At 46.8% G+C, this 19,617-nt stretch overlaps 2 protein-coding genes across 2 annotated transcripts in view; both read left to right on the top strand.

The window, feature by feature from the left end:
• Positions 1–220: 220 nt before the first annotated feature.
• LOC144148908 (uridine diphosphate glucose pyrophosphatase NUDT14-like) lies at positions 221–3,907 on the top strand. The gene is made up of 5 exons (XM_077680437.1): positions 221–634; positions 752–795; positions 895–959; positions 1,585–1,801; positions 3,461–3,907. The coding sequence occupies exons 1-5, from the start codon at positions 425–427 to the stop codon at positions 3,687–3,689; spliced, it is 765 nt and encodes a 254-aa protein (XP_077536563.1). The 5' UTR covers positions 221–424; the 3' UTR covers positions 3,690–3,907.
• A 764-nt stretch (positions 3,908–4,671) lies between these two features.
• Gcc88 (GRIP and coiled-coil domain containing 88 kDa) overlaps positions 4,672–19,617 on the top strand; it is a 25,491-nt gene continuing 10,545 nt past the window's right edge. The window contains exons 1-10 of the mRNA XM_077680431.1: positions 4,672–4,881; positions 5,184–5,280; positions 6,078–6,244; positions 7,606–7,854; positions 9,577–9,735; positions 13,039–13,188; positions 13,555–13,674; positions 14,888–15,049; positions 15,789–15,891; positions 19,003–19,154. Of these exons, the coding sequence (XP_077536557.1) occupies positions 5,184–5,280; positions 6,078–6,244; positions 7,606–7,854; positions 9,577–9,735; positions 13,039–13,188; positions 13,555–13,674; positions 14,888–15,049; positions 15,789–15,891; positions 19,003–19,154 (1,359 nt within the window). The 5' untranslated portion in view covers positions 4,672–4,881. The remainder of the gene's footprint in view (positions 4,882–5,183; positions 5,281–6,077; positions 6,245–7,605; positions 7,855–9,576; positions 9,736–13,038; positions 13,189–13,554; positions 13,675–14,887; positions 15,050–15,788; positions 15,892–19,002; positions 19,155–19,617) is intronic.

Here is a 19,617-nt window from a genome sequence, read left to right as displayed (position 1 = left end):
CCACTAGTCTACCGCGTGTATTGCGCTACATTTATCTCTCCAAGTTTCTTTACACATGCGCCCAAGACTGCCCCGAATTGTAGTGCCGCAAACGCCACCGTAGTCTTATCAAGGGACGGCACAAAAATCCAGCTTCTCGGAAATCAGAGAGCCTCTCGAGTGTTATCTTTTTATCTTTTGGCAAATGCGGCATCGCGCGCGTCGTGTAGCAGACGATTTGCGCATGAGGCAGTGTAGTTCGAAGTTTTCCTACGTGGGGCGCCGCGATAGCCGCGTTGCCGAAAAGTAAAAACGCGGCGCTTATTTATATATTTTATGACTATTTACGTGCGTATCACTGTTTATATTGGAAGAATAAAAGTTAAAGAAATTACACCCGTCAAGTGAGGGGAACAAACTATTCGGATGACGTGCGTGTGTAGCGATGATTAGCAGAGGTCGATGCTGGCGGTGGTCAGCCGCTTCGCCGCGGTTCTTCCGATCACCGTCTGCTCGTGGTTTGTGCGGTGCTTGCGTTCAGAGCAGACGTTCTTTTTCCGTTTCGAAGGCTGCGATGGATAAGATCGACGACGTGCGAGTCACCGAACTGAAGAACTCGGCGTACATCAAGCCTACGCGGCTGCTGTTCAAGCAGGTAAGCTAATCCGCACAAGCGATCGGCTCTGTATGACTTAATTTATCGGCCCGAGACTAATGTTTACGTCTCGTGGTTAATGAGTTTGTCTTTTTCATTTCCCCCCGGTGTGCGCAGAATGGAAAAAACAGGGTTTGGGACCTGATGAAGAGCCACGACAGGTGTGATTTGATCACTCGTTTTTGCTCCATCGCACGTGAAGCGCACGTGCATTCTTGCTGTCCTTGACCGCTTGAATCTAACGAAACTACTTTCCACAGTGTCGCGGCGGTGATCCTCAACACCACCAGGGACGTCCTCGTATTCGTGAAACAGTTCCGACCAGGTGATCGAGCTATTTTCTACTCCCTTTCTTACTACTGTTTTTTTAGCGTGCCCGCTGTTGCATTAAAGTACAAGGACGATGATATATGTACTACGTAGTGAAGTCCCACGGAAAATTTATTACGCAAGCCTTCCGCATGAACGATGACAATAACAGAATTACGCAGGCTTTCTTTGCTTCGGTCGCTTAGCTATCTGAAACTGGTTTGTCATCTGTTAGCAGTAGAATAAAGCGGTGGCCGTAGATTTTGAAAGCCGTGTACGAGAAAAAAAAGGCATTTCCTGTTTGCGTGCATGTTTCTCGCCTCGCATATTCTACATGTGAAGCGCGAAACAGATCTTTTGTAAAAAATCTTGACGTGTCCACTTCTTGCACTACCATACGCTGGAGCTCTAAACGAAGGCAAAATCAGCATGAACCCATAGCTATGTGGGCCTGTTTCAAGGTCCTTGCAATTATTCCACAGGAGATTCTTGACAGACACTTGTTTTACACATCTGTTGCGAAACACTTTGAGGCCCGCTTTTTGCGGGGATCTAGCTGAAAGGCATGTCCATAAGCTGGGCTAAGCGTATATTTAGACCGCTCCTTACCTCTTCCCTTCCCATCCTTTTCTTTCGTTCAGCTGTCTATTACAACCGGATCCCGACGCACGAGTTCACGTCGGGCGCTCCCATCGACACGAGCAAGTACCCGGGCAACCTGGGCCTCACCCTGGAGCTCTGCGCGGGCATCATTGACAACGAGAAACTGACGTCCGCCGAGACCATGCGAGAGGAGATCCTGGAGGAGTGCGGCTACTCCGTTCCCCTGTCCAGCATCCAGAAGGTCACCTCCTTCAGGTAGCGGCACGTCCCGTTTGCATTCTCTAACCACCTGCCTAGCATCATATGCAGTGGCACTAGCTGTCACTTCTCATGGAGGATTGTGGCATTCCTTTCCAGGTGCGAGCTGTGGTCTAACTTCTAACTACTTTGACAGGGAAACATGACGGTGAGGTGTAGCGCCGTTGGGTGTCCCGCCATAATCGTGTGCACGTTACAAAATGAGGGCAGTGTTGGTTCATACGTATACGATTTATTACTTTTTCAGAGGCTGGCCTGTCGTGTGGAGCATAGTTTAACTTTGTCTCTCCTTCGTGAATTATACAGACCAGTGTGCCATTTTCACTCCTTCATTTGCTTTGGTATAGCATAATGTAATAAATAGCATTGTTACTATCAGATGCTCAGATGTCAAATTTTATACTGCAAAGAGAATATAAGAAAAAAAAAAGTAATTGCGGTTTTAATATGTTCGGGTACAACTTGTACATTCAATATAATCAGAATCAGAAATGTTTTTTATTTTCCTCAGAGGAAAAATGGGCCTTGGACAAAAACAACAATGTGCTTGAAATGGAACACGACTGAATTATTTTGCTGCAAACAGTTATCTATGAGAGACAATTTCGTGGTGCAGGGCGCTTTTTATAACCTTGTCCTTTTACGCATTGGTAGTAAGAGGAAGGACAACCAGGGAAGGAGGAGGAGGCAACAAATAAAACTGGTGAACATCGTAATGAAGAGTTAGAGCTCCATGTCTTGTTCCGAAGAAAAAGATGCTCTTTGGCTGGTCGCAGTAACTTCAGAGATGGGAATAAGTCACTCACTAGGTTTGGTTAGTGCCAGGAATGGCAAGTTATTTATTTGTAGTCATTACTGCGTCTAGGGGCAATTAAAGCAAGTGACAGCGCCAGTAGGCAGTGGTACTTGATGCTACAGCTGGCAGGAGGGGCCATCTTGTGAAATCCTGTTATTGTCTCATGCAAGTAGTTTTTTGCATATGCCCAAGTGAGATGCATCGAATGCTGCTGGTGTATTCTTCCAAGGCTGAGAAATTTTTTTTCAGCCTGTTTGAATGCCAGATTATTTTGGTGCCAAGCTCAACCTCCTGTTGTGTTTTAAGCAAGTCTTGGTGGGCTGATTTATGCTCGTACCATTTTCATGTGAATGTGTTATGTTTATATCAGACACAAATGGAATTATTCATTTTTTCGTAAGCCCAGGTTCTTGCTTGCACGCTTTGTTGTGCGTGGCTGCACTGTTGGCGTTCCTTGCGCTGCTTCGATGTCTCGTTGAAAAGCCAACAAAGCGCTAGGTAATGCCGCCTTGGTCGCGCTTTGTGGCAGAGCCAATTTAATTGGTGTCATCCCTGGTGTCACCGACTGTATACAACAAGCACCACACACTTTGGAAGCTTTGTGCTTCAATCTTTTGCCGTACCCAGATAGTTACGCGCATTGCCGCACAACATAGCGAAATGACATTTACAGTTCAAAGGATTTCTGCAGGCTGACATTAACAGTACTTGTGGTATAGGGTATTTGTTGAACAACATCTGAAGAATGTTTCAGAAACATTCTCACTTCAATGAAAGTTCATTTATTTCGTCAACTGGTGTTAGACAGGTCCCGAGGCGCGTTACTCGGGCATTTATTAAGATACCGATCCTTTCTTCAGGGCTGGTGTTGGAATCCTCGGTGCAAAGCAAGAGCTGTTCTATGTGGAAGTCACGGACGACATGAAGAAGGGGTCTGGTGGCGGCGTCGAGGATCAAGGGGAAATGATCGACGTGGTCGAGCTCACCAGGGCTGAAGCCAAGAAGATGCTGTTCGACGAGAGCATAAGCAGGCCAGCCGCTCTGCTCTTCGGCGTCACCTGGTTTCTGGAAGTGAAGTCGAAGCGCTAGTAGGGAAGACCTAGAAATGTACATACCTGCTATATATGTATAGAGTATACGTATGTTCGGTGGAGTTTATTTGCAGTTTTTGTACTTGTTCCATTTGCCGGCGTTTATATTTGCGCTGCTCATCTGTCATATTCCATTGAGCTGGAGCTTTCGTCTGGCTAGTCATAAACATTCAAGCGGCAGAACAACAGAGGAATAAAAACGTCGCAACATGAAAATGGTAGTTTTGTGTCATTTTTATTTTGTAGGGACTTTAAACGCAACTTACACAGTAAGTGTGCACTTGTGCACCTGCTGCCGGTTTTGAGCTAGAGCAACTGCAGATGATAAAAAGTCACATATGTGCCACAAAATTCTTCTTGGGGAGGGAGTCTAGCCTTTTTGAATGAATACCATAAGTGTTGAGACTGAGTAGAAAGGTTGTGGTTCAGGCCAAAAAATTTCTGTGACGAATGGTGGCCTCACATGCACCTGAAAAATAAACCTCTAACCCAAATTGTCCGTGATTTGGTGTTTTGTATTGCTGCAAAAATAATTCTAGTATATGTAGAAACCACAAGCTGCAACAATGTTGTTTGGTACGACAGGTTGTGCGGCATATCTTGTGAGCGTTCTTTATTTTGTTTTGACAAATGTCTGCGGGGTTGGTTAGGGGAATGTTTTTTTGCAAAAAAATTTCCCATGTAGGCATTTGATACATAATTTGTATGCAAAACACACACGCACATTTGTTTGATGATTTGTAAAGAGCGAACAAGAAACAGCTCCGGCCGTTCTGTTGTCGTCTGCTAAAATAGCGCAAAAGCCACACACACGCACGCAGTTTATGTTTGCTGGTTTTATAAAAACGTTATCAAATAAAACTGTAGACTTGTATTTTTTACCCACAAGTAAGTTTTGGAACTCAACAACATGAATACGAAACAGCGCAGTGACGTATGCAATCCAACCCGAGCCAATCCAACGCCACCCAAGCCAATCCGTTTGACGCAAACATTTTTTGTTGTTCGTGCTTTCGGACTCTTGGTTGGCGTTGTGCCTTCGGTTTGATCGTCTTAAGAATTATGCTCTAGTTTGCCGTCAACGACCAGCGAAACGAAAATATGAAGGTAGCTGTACCTCTCAAAGCGCTTCACGGCTAAACAAGTATCCTGCGTGACACCACGGTCAGCAACAGCTGTCAAAGAACGAGGTTAGTAAACACACCTCCCTGTTGTTTTGCTTTCGTGTCACCGGCATTCTCTCGTTGCATGCGATCGGTTGTGCAGAATTCATTTTGTTTTCTCGCCCTGTGCTTTACGTTTTCAGGAAGCATGGACGCGCAATTCGGTCTGCACGTAAGCTAGGCATTTGACAGCGGTCTAAACCGCTGAGCGCGCTGGTCACACATTAATTTCAGTTGGAGCTCCTTGACCATTTCGCCTAAACGTTTTGCACGGTCCCCTGCGGCGCAATGTTTGGATCTCACGCGCGAATTCCGTTTTCGTTGCGTAGATGGCTACCATTCCCGACAAGGCCAACCGGCGGGAGCTTTGCGAAATCATCTGCACGCAGAAGGAGAAGCTGCAGCGGTACGAGGCTAGGCTGGGAGGTATATCCAAAGTTTAATTAACGTCTGTCTTCCCCTGCGCGGCGCGCCTAGTTCTCGCGTTTCCCCTGATGCTATTAAAATAAAACAAGAAAAACGACCTCCGCACCCTCACTCCCGTATATTCAAAGACTAGTACCAAGGCATGGATATCTACAGTTTATGACTTCGTTAACTCCCCGCGCAGTTGTCGGCGACACTTGCAGCTGCTTGGTAAGTAACTTTGCTTAACGTGAATACACAAGAACTTGACTTTGAGAACTCACCGGAGTAATTGCTGCAGCTGCTTGATAAGTAACTTTGCTTAACGTGAATACACAAGAACTTGACTTTGAGAACTCACCGGAGTAATTGCTGCAGCTGCTTGATAAGTAACTTTGCTTAACGTGAATACACAAGAACTTGACTTTGAAAACTAAAAGTCAAGTTCTTGTGTATTCACGTTAAGCAAAGTTACTTATCAAGCAGCTGCAAGAGTGATGCATGCGTTATGAGCGCAGGTGAAAGCCAATAAAGTTAAGTTAAATCAGAACGCACTGAAGAGAGAGGACGTATTGTCGAGTCGCCCGTGTGTGTGTACAAATCAAAGTAACTGTTTGCCATGCCTTGGTGGGATGCTCCCTTTCTGCCAGTTGTTTTCGAGAAGCTAGAAGCATTTCTGAAAAGCCTGCAGGTACAGACTCACTTTTCCCCGTCACCGGTCTTTTTTATGCCTATGCGTAAAGGGCATTGTACAGCGCATGTAAGTGTGACCAGATGTCTACCGCAAAGTGTCCACCACGTGGGCTGACTCATTGCAGACCTCGTTCGGGCCTACAAGGGCCTGCAGAAAGAGAAAGATGCCCTTGAGCTGAGCCTCAAGGCGTTGGCGGCGTCTAAGGGCAGTGACAAGGCCCGTTCGTCCAGTGGAGAATGTTTGGCGGCCAAAGACGCAGCAGGGAACGCACCATCCAGTGCATCATCGGCGGTGAGGACTCCGAACATTCTAGTTATAACCACATACGTGTCTCCCACAGTGTTGTTATATATACTGCTGAGAACAAGGACGTGGGTTGAATCACGGCATCTGGGGTTCAGATGGAGGCAAAAAGCCAAAATGACCGTGTGTTGAGGTTTCGGCGCATGTTAAAGGAGCCATGAAGACAGAATACAAGTTGGGTTTATTAGAAAGACTGCTTAGTTCCGATAACAATAATACCAATATCGCCGCAATCTTCGAACAAATAACGGAGATATGAAAGAAAACGTGTGAAGCAGCCGCGACCCCCTAGCCAATTTCCCGCTACTTTTCTATGATGTCATGGAACCTTGTTTGTGCGATTGGTGGCCGCCTAACTGGCCTGTCGCGACGACACATGACTGGACGTCTGTATTGGGGCCTCTAGTTCCATTTGACCGCATCACTTGAATGCTAACGTGCAGATTGTGTTTTATTGTTGGCCTGTATGACGTCATTCTTGCTCATACACGTCACTGTGGCACTAAATTTGAAAGTTTTTAAATACTTCTTGCCTTTTTTTTTCGTTAAAAAACACATTTTGTGGCTCTAATGGAGCTGAGTGAGATACTGAATCCTAGTTTTTGCAAATTTAACAAAGTTGTATTTTCTCTTCATGGCTCCTTTAAAGATCCCCAGGAGGTCAAAATTAATCCAGGGGCAGTATTCTCGGGTTTTGTTCGTTTTGTGTCAGTTTCAAAAGTGTCCGTCTTGAGCAAGCCCTGATTGGCTAAAAGCAAGCGAGCACCCAGATGTGACGCTATGCAGGCACGGCGGAGCTATGAGTTGCGTCTTCTCGCAGCAGACGATGTTCCGTCGCCTTGTTGTTGGTTCGCTGGCAGAACAACAAACACATAAAAGGTAGTTTAAAATAGGCTTAGTTGTTTAAAATGTGTTTACCAGAACCGTTGCACAAAATTCAACCCAAAGCCCGCCTACAACTGGAAGTACGTCACAATAAAACGGACGCAAAATGTACGTTTTCAAAACGGACAAGCACGAGAATACCGCCCCAGAGCTCTCCACTATGGTGTGCCTCATAGCCGAGGTGTAACTTTAGGTCATTAAACGTCCAATATTGGGGGAAAAAAATAATAATAAAGATAAAGGATAATAATAAAGATAAAACAGCGCAGCAAAAGTTAAAGCTGAAGCGACCGTAACAAAGCTAACAATTAGGGTGGGTAGAACCGGGCACAGTGCTAAGTAATACCCATTCAAAGCAGTTCTGCGTTTTGAGTGGTGTAGCTTTCCAAATAAGTCCTAAAAAATTACCGTCAAGGCAAGTGCATTCATAAACGATTGACATGCTGGTTCCCCGATGGGTGCAGCCTGATGATGGCCAAGATGGGGAGGGCTCCACCAGCGATGCTGGCCAGGACGACGCTTCGGGCGACCAGGTGGCAGCACTGTCCCAAGCGCTGTCTACCCTGGCGGAGGAGAAGGCCCGCACGGAGGCGGCCTTCCAGGCGGACCGCAAGCGGCTCATCCAGGGGAAGGAGGCCGCACTCCGGCAACTGGAGGAGGCCCAGGCGAAGGCCGCCGAGCAGGCCGCTGCTTGGGAGGCCAAGATGGCCGAGGTGACGCGTCAGACAACTTCGTAAAACATGGCCAGCAGATTGGACTGGGCAGGCAGACGACAAACTACACGTCGTATAAAACCACACTTGTGACAATACACTACTGACTCGCCCAACAGGCACGCGAACGTTGAATTAGAGTATGGATAGGCACCACACGTGCAACACACTCGCACCTGCTCCCGCGATCTTCATGGCCACTGTGTAGCAGGTTTGGAGAGGGCCTACTCTGTAATCTGTGTTCTAATTCAGCGTAATGCAGTCGACGTAACCTGGCACTAACATTTTCTAGAATTGTACAAACAACATATTCCACTACACCCACCGTTCTGTTTATCCAAAGATTCCATGATTCAAATTTCAAGCACGTTTTTAGATGTTTATCAGAGGTGAAGTTTTTACAGCTCATTTTTCATCATGTATAACCACCAACTGGTCCCCTATGTGCTAGCCATCTCCGTTTTCTCTTATTTCACTGCTATTCTTACTGACAGATTTTAGTACTTACCTTCACACCAGTTTTATTTACCCCTTTTTTTTGGCACACTCTGCCCTCAGTTGACCTCGTGCGATTAAAACCAATAATTATCATCATCAAGATGGCCGAGGTGATAGGGGAAAGCCTTGTCGGTAGTTCCTAAAGGGGAGGCCGTGATGAGCTTAAAAGCAGCTGAAAAAGCTCCCATGAGAATGCCTTACATCATCTCACATTATTTTCCCTTGCCAAGAGCTTGAATACGCACATCTGGTGATGCTTGGTGCGTCACACTTATCACAGTGCCGTTCAAAGAGAGCAATGAGGATATGTTTGCCTTCAGTGTCCGATGGTGTCACTATCGAGAATTTTATTTGTGTTTAATGGAACACCATCTAATCAGGTAGAAGCAAGTTAGCAACAACAAAAAAAAACGGGTTACTGGCCATGTCAACAATGGGAGTGTTTTAAAAATAAAAATAGAACACTTTTTTTTATTTTTGACTTATTCAATGACCCCCATTTTCGGTTGCTAACATCTTGAGAGTTGTACTTCTGTATTAATTTCCACTTGCTTTGTAAGAAGTCTGTTTTCGATGCATACAGCAACAATGCAGGGCAACAATACAGCAACAATAATGGTTTGAGATCGGGTGATGAAAAACAACAGCACCCATAACAGGCAATTTTTATTGTTTGTTTTGTTTTCAACGTCAGATTTCTGAGAGGGTCCTTCGAATGTCGTGTACGTTGAAAGCAGCCCGGACCCCGTGTTGATTAAATGAATATTATTTGGAGCAAAGTGGAAGCTTGGGCTAGTTGGTACATAATACGCATGGACAAAGACCAGAACAGGTAGGAGAGACATGCAGCACTGACCTGGTGAATTTTATTAAAACGAAAGACATGTATAGCTCTTTTCTTCTTCTTTTTTTTTCTTGTTTTGTATATGCACAGTTTGCGTTGACAAAGCTATACATGTGGTTTCTCTTATTTGCCGGTCTGGAGCAGTTCCTGGACAGTCCGAACCTGCTCCAGCCTTAGAAAATATATATGTGCATAAAATACGGAGCTCCTTCTGATAAGTTCCGAGCAGTTCACATTGACAAATACAATAGGCCTATTTCCTTCGAATAAAATCTGTCAGTTGATAGTGAGCGTCGTGTGCGTCTCCCTCCTTTGCTTGTCTCTGTCCTCTCGCTGTTTTCCTGTTGTTGAACATTATTTCTCTCCCCCCCACACTAAAGCTGCGTTCCAAGCTGCGGGAAGAGCAGTGTGGGCGGCAGCAGGAGCAGAGCGACCACGCGGCCATGCTGCGGGAGCTGCAGCGCCTGCTCTCCGAGGAGCGCACGCTCAAGGAGAACCTCGAGGACAAGCTCGAGGAGGCCACCCGCAAGGCCGCTCAGGTGGGTGGCGGGGGGGGTGGACAACACGTGCGCTTATTGTCCCGCAGGTACTGGCTGTTGCTGTTGCAACTGACAGCCCTGTTTGATGCACTGCGCAAAGGACTGGTCAGCTTAGCTCTTTGCAGAAAGCTTGCATTTACAGCGCTCAGCTTGTAGCAATGTACGTATGCTCGTATTTATAGATTCAGAAGTATAAAAAGTTCGCCGGTAGGTGTAAATTTGCCTCCCCATAGGGTGGGCAACAGAACGAGATGGCATTGTAGGGCATCAAAATAGATAGCTGTGAGTGGGCTCGTGAATGAGGTACACATCACACATGGAATGCAATTACAATACAAAAAAATGACTTTGAAAGGGAGGAGGTGACTGAGAGTTACAGTAAACAAACTAGTTATATATGCACTTAGTACTCAGAAGGGTGATGAAAAGGAAAAAGTATAAAGTTAAGAAACAAAGAAATAAGGGGAGGTGGGGGCAGTGGGTGACAACAAAGGCCAAAGCACAGTTTGCCAAGACGCATAATCATCAAACAGTGCACAGACAGAAATACTAGCAAACCATGTCAAGCATACGAGGAAATTATATCTTGGTTTTCAATCTTGGCTAGCCATCATTGTTGTGCGTTTTTTTTAACTGTCTTTTATACTCTGGTACAAGTTAAGAATGGCAGTAGCTCATGGGATGTGTCACTCTGCTGAAGCAGCTAACCCAGATGTCAACGTGCGCAGGCATTTTGAAAGGAGGTGGAATGGCATTCTCTACTTTCTCTCACCCAGTTCTTTTTTTGTTACTGGAGTAATTTACAAGTCAGAAAAATTATGGAAACAATTTGTGTCACATTCAAAATATGTACTCGCATTAAAACACTCTTTGTGCCTTGCAGAAGAACAGCTGGTGTTGTGACTAGGCGCAAGGGTGATTTCCATTGTCATTTTTAAGTTGTACCCGAGTATAGCATGCCACATAGACAGCCACATAGACAGGTTGATAAATTTGGAGTTTTATTAAAGTTCATGACTGGGTCATTGCACAGGCTGAAAGTGGTCCTGAAAGGGCTCACACTGAGGCTGCGTAAGCTGTCAGATTAACAACAGCAAGCCATTAAAACAACCAATAAAAGCAGAGCTCATGCAGCACAACCGCATCATAACAAAGTTGGTAGCATAACCAAAATCACTTTTTCACCACCATCCACATCTAAGCCAGTATTGCAAAAGGGCAGTTAGAACTGTTACCTGACATTATGTCGAGGTTGTGCTTGCATATTGTTCTAAAGGACAGGTTGAAGAGCAGTGGGCCAAGTATCGATCCTTGAGGGATGCCCCTATTAATAAAAATGGTGTTAAACATTCGAAGACTCTACAGCAGCCACATGCGATAGTGTCAAGTCCTGTAATTCACGAACTAGCCGTAATCTCCACTGTTCTTAAAGGGGCCCTGAAAGGCATTTTGAGCACACTAAATGAAGTAGCGCAATCGTTAGATTGGGTCTTCAAGGTCATCTGGGCCAAGTATTACTCTTCTTCGCGCAGCGGAAAGCTCACACTTTTGTTGCAAAGTTTGTCGCTTTTTTCTCATCCTTTCCTTCGTGTTTTTGGACGCCGCCATCTTCACATGTCTACATCATCGATTCCCAGATGTTCGTCATGAGCTAGACATCCTGCTATTGGGCGGCTTTTTCACGCACTTCCGGCTAAGAGATGAGTCGTCTGCTCAGCGTTGACTCGCCGGCTGATCAGCCAGGGGAGTGTTGGAGTGCTTGAACATTTTACGACAAACGAAACAAGTGTAAACAAACGCTTAACCGTTCGTATTGAATGCAACACGGCCATAACACGACATGGATATTCTCTTACCGGAGTACGTTCCATAAAGAAAGCGTTGAAGCCCCGTGGCACTTTCGTGCAATCGCAGAGAACGCCCTGAGCCGAATGCCCGGCTTTGACGGATACATTTTTTTCCACTTCAAAACAATCCAGAGATGCGTTTCGAATGAACACAACGTCATAACATGCGTTGCAAGTCTGAACCGCGATTGACAGACGATGGGTTGCCTCCTCCTGCCCGTCATAAATTCGGCACTCACCTCGCGCGCGGTTTGCGGGGATGAACAGCAAGTCACTTAACTCTGGCGCGCAAGCCGAGATGGCTTTTAGCCACGCACACTGCACATACCCCATGCGAGGTTGAGTCGTACGTCGCTCGAGAAAGATAATCCAGAACATGGGAAGCACTATCCACCCGCAGAAGCACAACGTCGCATTTCATCGCGAAACAAAGGCGTCCACAACACACACACCATCGCCTCCTGTAATGCCAAACGCATCTCACACTTCCTAATGAGAGTGAGTGGTACGCCTGCAGTGCCCACATGTCACGAGGTGGGGCCCCGAGCTGAACCGGGATCACGCAACCGTAACTGACTTCTGGGGCGGTTTGTGCCTTGTTGCCAAGGCAACCGATGTTTGAGATCGTCAAAGAAAGGCGCTCGCTCCAGCGCTAGAAAGCTCAGAGCCGGCGCCGGAGCATGTTTTGCCAACGTTGCCCCAAGCTGAACTGGTCACATGATTGAAGCGTTTTGTGCGCGGGTTCTGTATCGGTTTAAAATGTCTTTTTCGCATGGCGCCAGCAGGAATTACCACCACCGCAAAATAAGACCCGGCACCAGCGGGGCCACATCTGATACGGCGCTTTTTGGATAAACAGTGCGCGGTGCATGAAAGGGACCAAGCGCAAGATCCTCCCCAGCGGCTGCGAGTTCGCCGCCGATTAAAAGTCACGTGCTGCATTGCAGCAACGCACACCGCGAAAGGGCAAGGCCAGGCCACCGCACACATGCGGCCAGATTTTTCGTTCGCTTATCCATCCTTGAGCGGAGTGCGGAATTCATGGTGTCAACAAAACTTGCCCGTAGCAGACGGCAGTCGGAGGAGCGTAATGCGGAAGTACGTCACCGCTGACTAGCGCAGCATCATGGGAGGGAGTGCTCGCGCGCCGTCAACAGTTGAAAAGAGGAGGAAACGCGGTGCGACGATAATGCGTGGTTTTTGATTTACGATTTCTCAGCTAATACTCATCGCTTTAACAAAATTCTTGCGGGAGGAGATTGCTAATACATTGTCTTATTTGGTTACATGTACATCCATGCATCGGCGGAAGGTATTTCAGGACCCCTTTAAAGTTTCGGGTCCAGTGACGTGACTAAAAGATGTAGCAGTCGTGTGGCTGAAAGCCAGCTTTTCAGCGAGCCCTAGCCCTGCTCTGCCTTGAGTTCACGTGGCCTACTCTCTGCTGGCAATGCAGGCCGACCTGGCCAAGGAGTACGAGGCCAAGGTGGAGAAGCTGACGCAGGAGCTGGAGGAGGTGCGCAAGCGGCTGCTGGCCTCGGAGGAGAAGCTGCGCCAACCCTCACCCCTGCTGCTCAAGCTGCAGCAGGAGCTAGTCGAGGTCAAGGTGAGACGCCCCCGCCAAAGGTCATTCTAAGGTCAATGCTTAAGGCCCAATCGTCGCAGTGTACACTGTTGTTTGGTGGCATCCATCGAGAAGAAGCATTGGAGCAGAAATTGCAGTAGTGTAGAGACATTGACGATAGACAGAAAATTGTAGTCTGTGCTATGTCTACCGTCACACTATCGTACACCATTAACGTGTTGTGTAGATTGTGCTTGGCTGCCTCCTTTCTATGCCTGCCAAAAAGACGGCTTTCCGGATATGAATATGAACTGTTAGCTGGAGCTGGAACAAACTGCACTACAGGGGATCAGCCCCCAAAGGTCATCTTTGCCCCCTCTTACATTTGTGCCACTGTGTTGATCACAGGCACAGCACCAGGCTGCACTGGAGCAGGAGCAAAGGCAATCTGGTAACGCCCAAGCCCGCCTACACCAGCAGACTACCGGGAGCGAGGCACGGGTGGCCAGCCTGGAGAGCCGCCTGCAGGTCTGTCCCTCACGCCTACTGGTACACTGCACAAAATGGGGTTTGTAACATCTAGGCACTAAAAGTACCTGTGCACAGCTCCCAGTCCCCGGCAGTTGTAGAGCACCCTTCCACGGTGGTTGTCAGGCCAGTGGTACAGCAGAGGAAAAAGTCCGTTAGCTCAGTAGGGGGTGAAATCAAAAAGTGTGGAGCCAAGAAGTGGATTAGGGTATTGCAAGACAGGAGCAGCTGGATAAGAGTGTGGGAAGGGCCACAAAGCAGCTAATGATGGTGGCGATGATGGCTTGCAATGTTGGTGCCTTTTGAGGCTTTCTGTGTGCTGGAAGCATTTTAGCCTAGTGGGTGAGAGCTGGGTGGACAAGCTGAACTTGATAGTTTCTGTTGCAAAGTTGTAAAAATGTTGTAACTATACTAGTAGCTGCAGAAAATGGCGGTGGGGTTTCCTGCCAAGAACAATGTGATATGGTCTGGCCAGTACGGCTTGAATGCCCATTACCTGCCAGTTTCCCCAAAGTGCACGAGCAGGTGAAAGACTTGGAGAGAGGTGTGACTCTGTGTTTGTGTCACTGCTGAAACAGCCACGTGGATATTCAGTGAAGGTGCTGTGATGAAAGGGTCGGGATGTTTTGTTTGCATTCATTTTGCCCTTTAAATCAGTGTGAATGCCAAGTACACTGCCAGTTCTGGAGATGATAGTATCTAATCGCAACTGAGGGTATTCACTGTAACGGGCACTTCAAATTTTACTGCAGTCTTTTTTTTTTTTTCCGTTTGAATGGGGAACAGGAGTCTTTGGTCAAGTGCAGGCAGTTATATTTTTAAAGTGGGAATTTCTGAAATGAAAAAAAAAAAAAAAAAGAAAAGAAGAAGACTACCAAATTGCAGCTACCGGAAGATTTAACGGCAGAGATTTTGGATATGCTGAGGGTTGTGCGAAACGATGACTACCAAGGTCTAAGGAAACTGTAGGGGCGGAGCAAGTGCTGGCACTGTTGGAAAACAGTACGGTGTGGAGGTAGATGAAGACTATACGAGACGAACGCAGGACTAGCGCTCCCTTACCCTTTGTCTACTTTTGCACTGTAATGTTGTCCACCGCTGAATGCCAACTCGCTGGCAGTCCTGTTGTGCAAAGGCAATCCTGCCAAAGCCAGAAGTGACCGGTCGCTCTCCGTCTGTGGTTTTCCCCTTTCCCGTGGCCTCGGGTGTGCAGGAGCTGTCGCAGGCGGTGGGCACCTATGACCGGCTGCGCATGCAGGACCGTGCAGCCATCCAGCGACTGCGTGAGCGCCTCTCCCAGCTGGCCCAGGAGAACGCGGCCCTCGCAAGCGCTGCCGGCATTGCGGCGAAGGCCACCGAGCTGCCTTCTTCGCAGGTAGGCAGGAAGCCTGTGGGACTAGGCCCTGAGAATGCAACTTTAATAATAATAAAAATAGTAACATGCAAGGTTAATTTTGCTCCCTTCCAGCTCTGAAATTTTTATTTCAAGCAAACTTTGATTTTTATTTTTTTGCGCGTTTTCATATAGTTTTGGACCTCAGGAGCATAGAAACGAAAAAGTAAGCTGATAGTGCAAGTATTTATTCATCTACAGGCGTGACAATTAGGTCATTCAGTAATTAACATTTTTCTTTCAAATATAAAAAAATAATTTTTGTTGTTTTCCTTAATGCTAAGACACCCTGAGCTCACAAGAAGGAAATGAAGCTGGTAGTGCAAGTATTCACGGGTTTATGGACGTTTTGACAAACGAGTATTTCAATTTGCTCACCCGCCCCGTCGCCATACCCTGCTTCCACCGGAGCCTCCTCTTTTTCACAGCGTCCAGTTTCGTGAAAACACGACAGTGGTGATTTCTATTGCAAGGGGCATCCTTGGACTCTTCCCCAAAAAACTAGCAGTTTTGCTTGTGTTCTCAAGCTGCCAGAGAATATTTTGCGTGGTGTCTTCAAATGACGACACCAGGCCTGAAAGCGCCCCAAAAAGCAAGGCAGGTTTACGAAGCGCACAAGATATTGGTTCTGGCTGATAGTTCTGCCACTTCACGTGTGAAACTTGATGTTTGGGAGCCTTCGATGCGACGCAAGCACCACGTGAATTCCCTCTGCACCCAGGACAGCAACCTGGACGTGAAGACCTTGCTCGACCGGTTTGGGAAGATGCGCCTCCTGCTCAAGGAATTCAACCAGCGTGCCGAGAAGCCGGTTGACCTGATTGGTGAGCGGGCCGCTACTTTTGCCTGTTAACTCTTTCGTTAGTGCGGGAAATTGACTGATTTTTAGCGGTCTAAGCAAACATCTTTTGGGGTCTAAGCTAAACATGTTGGTTGGGCACATATCGCAGTGACATAGTGTGCAGATGATTCAACGCCCTTTCCAACGACACCAGTTCTAATATTTTTTTTTTATAAATAATGATTGCAAAAAAAAAAAAAAGGATCAAATGCAGCATTTTTGTCCAGGCATCGAAGAAAATAAAAAAAAATGAAGTTTTGTATAACCACCAGTAGTAGAAAACATTTAGAATATACATTTGGTAGGTAAACGTTTCAAAAACCCGTCCTAGAAAAAAAAATTGATTTGCTCAGAACAATTTGTCAGATATCAAAGAAAATGCCAGAATTGAGTTGTGCGGTACAATTTGTCAGTTAAAAAGAAAATGTTAGCCCGCGTGGTGCCCGTGCCTTGTCATGAAGTCCAACCTCATTTTCAAATTTCACAATTTTGGATGGTTCTCTGGAAGGAATGTGGTGTTTGACATTATTAAAGACACCAATTAGTACGCACGGGATGTAAAAACGCCTTGTCAATGGTTACGGCCAGCACAAGATTCAAGGCAAGCAAGCGATGTGAAGAAATCCACTTGGAGTTGAAAACCAAACTCGGTGGAGGATGCTTGTTGACGTTCTGATCGCCACTTACCTGGTAGAACTTTCATTTGCAGTTTATTATCATCTACTGACTCACTTTGGTAGCCCTGCTTGCAGGAATAAGGTGCGATGCGCTAGAATCATGGCCAGCAAGCTTTCACCGACCAGCTGTCGCACTATGAAGAGAGTTCAGCACCGTGAGCCTCCTACATTGCAGCGCCACCTAACATTTTTGAAAAGAAACATTATCAAGCCTGTTGGAGACTTTGTCAGAATAGACAGCTCTACAAAGAAGCGACACTGGACCTCCGGAAATACCCTTGTATAGAATCGAAACTGGTCGTAGAACAGCTGGCAGTGTTCAAGCCGATTGGGAGCTCTCTCCTCCATTGAACGTATATCCGATGACTTGGTGTTATCTTTCGACTTTCGGCTGAAGCTGTTATCGCAGAAGTAAGGTGTGGGTGAAATCACGAGTGGTGTGCGCTTTTTTTTTTTGAGGAACAGTAGCAGACGACAGGCGCGCCATGGCAGATCAGCTTGAAGTTGTCTAACTGCGTAGTAGCGCTAAATAAGAATTTCTCAATGCAAGAATGAAACCGAAACTGCTAGAAAATGGCTGAAAATGCCAGGTACACTTGTTAGACATGTGGGGTACCTTCGAAAATAAGCTTTGGCAGAATAAAGCAACCCTTTCTCTGAACCAAAGATCACTAGTGAATAGCTGGTGTCATTTTTAGGTAATTATCACCTCTCAACGCCGTCGGATTACAAAGTTGACAACATAATTCGGTACTTGATTTGGCAGGAGCATTGCGATAAAAAAAATTGATGATAATGCAGCATAACCACGAGTGGCATGCTTTTTTGTCAAGTGCAGCGGCCACACCCCCTTTCACGAAAACACATGCACCTATAAGGTGGCAAAAAGCGCCGTCGAAAATCTGAATGTCGCTGGAGTGGGAAAATTTAAACCGATTCTAAAAGTGCAGTGTCTAGACTAACCACTGGCCGCATTAGGTGTACGAGAAACGACTACAACATGTCAAAATAGGCAACATAAAGCATCGATCACTGGTGATCGATTTGAATAGGCGTGGTAATGAAAGAGTTAAAGTGAAAGCGATCGTTCTGGAGTATTTCTTACATTGGAGACCCATACTTTCCCATACTTTTGCTTATGATTATGTAGCAGTATCAGTGACGGGCTGGAATTGTACCTTGTATGTGGTGCCAGTTGCCCTGGCAAAACAAGCGTGTTTATTAAAGGGGCCGCGAAGGCGAAATACAAGTTTGGGTCACCAAAAAGACTGCTCTGTCCCGATGACAGTGACACCACTTTTAGCTAGAGTTCGGACAAATAATTGAGATAGTAAAGGAAGCATACGAAGCGGTGGCGACTCCCCAGGCGATTTCTCTGCAATGCCACAGTGTCTTGCTTGTGCGATTGGTGGCTGCCGACCGAAGCCACCACCAAGTAACGTGACTGGATGATTCTAGTGTGGCTTCTAGTTCGGTTTGACCGCGCCACTTGAGTGCTAACGTGCAGTTAACACACTTGCAACTGTTGTCTGTGCTGACCATATGACGCCTCTCCTTCCCATAATACGTCACTTCAGCGCAAAATTTGAACGGTTTTTAACATTTTTTTCATCTTTTTGGTTAAGTAACATATTTTCATTAATAACTGACTTGGGGTCTGACTAAGCAATTTGAAACGACGCTTAGATCGGCCCAATGGGCTATGGAAAGGAGATTGATTGATTGATTGCAGGGTTTACCGCGCCGACGCAACGCAGGCGATGAGGCACGCCGTAGTGGAGGGCTCCTATGGATTAATTTTGGCCACCTACAGGGGATCTTTAACGTGCACCGAAATCTCGAACACACGGGCGTTTTTGCTTCTTGCCACTATCAGATAAGTGGCCGCCGCGGCCGGGAATCGAACCCGCGTCTCGTGCTCAGCAGCACAACGCCTTAGCCACTGAGCCACCATGGCGGGTAGGAAAGGAGAAGGCTAGGGCTCATGCTGAAGGAAAGGAAAACAGCCATGTGGATTAAGGATTAGGCTAAGGTGGGAGGCTTTCCAGCCCAAATTAAGCGAAGGAAATGGGCATGCGCAGGTCACATCATTCGCATGAGGGGCTGCACATGGACCATCCATTTAACGGAGTGGCTGTGCCTTTACACCGTAAATGTGATGGGGTTCGGCCAAGGACTCGATGGAGGGATGAACTGCAAAAATCTGGGGGAAAAGCGTGGACCCGGCTAGCACTCGGTAGACATCGTTCGAAATCTTTGGCCTTCATTCTGCAGTGGACGCAACCAGGCTGATGATGATGGTGATGATGACGAAATGTGTTTCAAAGCTGGAATGAAGCTGAGTGAGCGTACCAAGGGCTAGTTCTTTCACACTGAGCAACGTTGTATGTTGTCTTGATGGCCCCTTTGACCTGCAGCCTACTTCCGCGAGCTGGCCGAGGAGGAGGTGCTGGGCCTGCACGCCAAGTGCCGCGAAGAACTGCGCCAGCTCAAGGACGAGTTTGAGCAGTACAAGGCCCACGCCAACTCTTCCCTCCACGGGCCAGACAATCAGCACGGCTTCCCGCAGGTGGGTTTAGTAAAAGCCCGCTGGATTGGCAGTATTCGGTGAATCACGGCGATGTAGGGGGAGCACACGTGTGGGTGCAAATGCAGCATTGCGTTTTCCGTGCCGAGTCCTCTGCTTTGGAAAAGAAACCCCTCCTTTTCTTTCTCTCCTTTGCCTGCTCTCTCAGACATGTTCGTGCAAATGCGCAGTACTGATTGAAAGGTGCCGTGCTGGCTAGGTGTACAGTCATGGCCAGATGAAATGCAGACACAAAAATATCAACCACAACATGCAAAAACAAAAAAATGCTACTCTTGGAATTGCAATAAGGGCGCGCTATTGGTATATTTGGAAAGCCACATTTCCGAACTATGTTACTCTAATGAAGCCATGCACCAATCTGATTTGCATGGAAAGGAATCTCGCTATTCGTGTGTTCTGGTTCATATTTTTGTGATCGAGTTTCACGTGTCCATGACTGTAC

The sequence above is a fragment of the Haemaphysalis longicornis genome, unplaced genomic scaffold (assembly GCF_048455015.1).
Source record: "Haemaphysalis longicornis isolate Haplotype H1 unplaced genomic scaffold, Haemaphysalis longicornis Haplotype H1 scaffold_8, whole genome shotgun sequence".
NCBI lineage: Eukaryota > Metazoa > Arthropoda > Arachnida > Ixodida > Ixodidae > Haemaphysalis > Haemaphysalis longicornis.
Note: the sequence above shows the minus strand (reverse complement) of the source record. Positions and strands in the feature narration are given on the sequence as shown.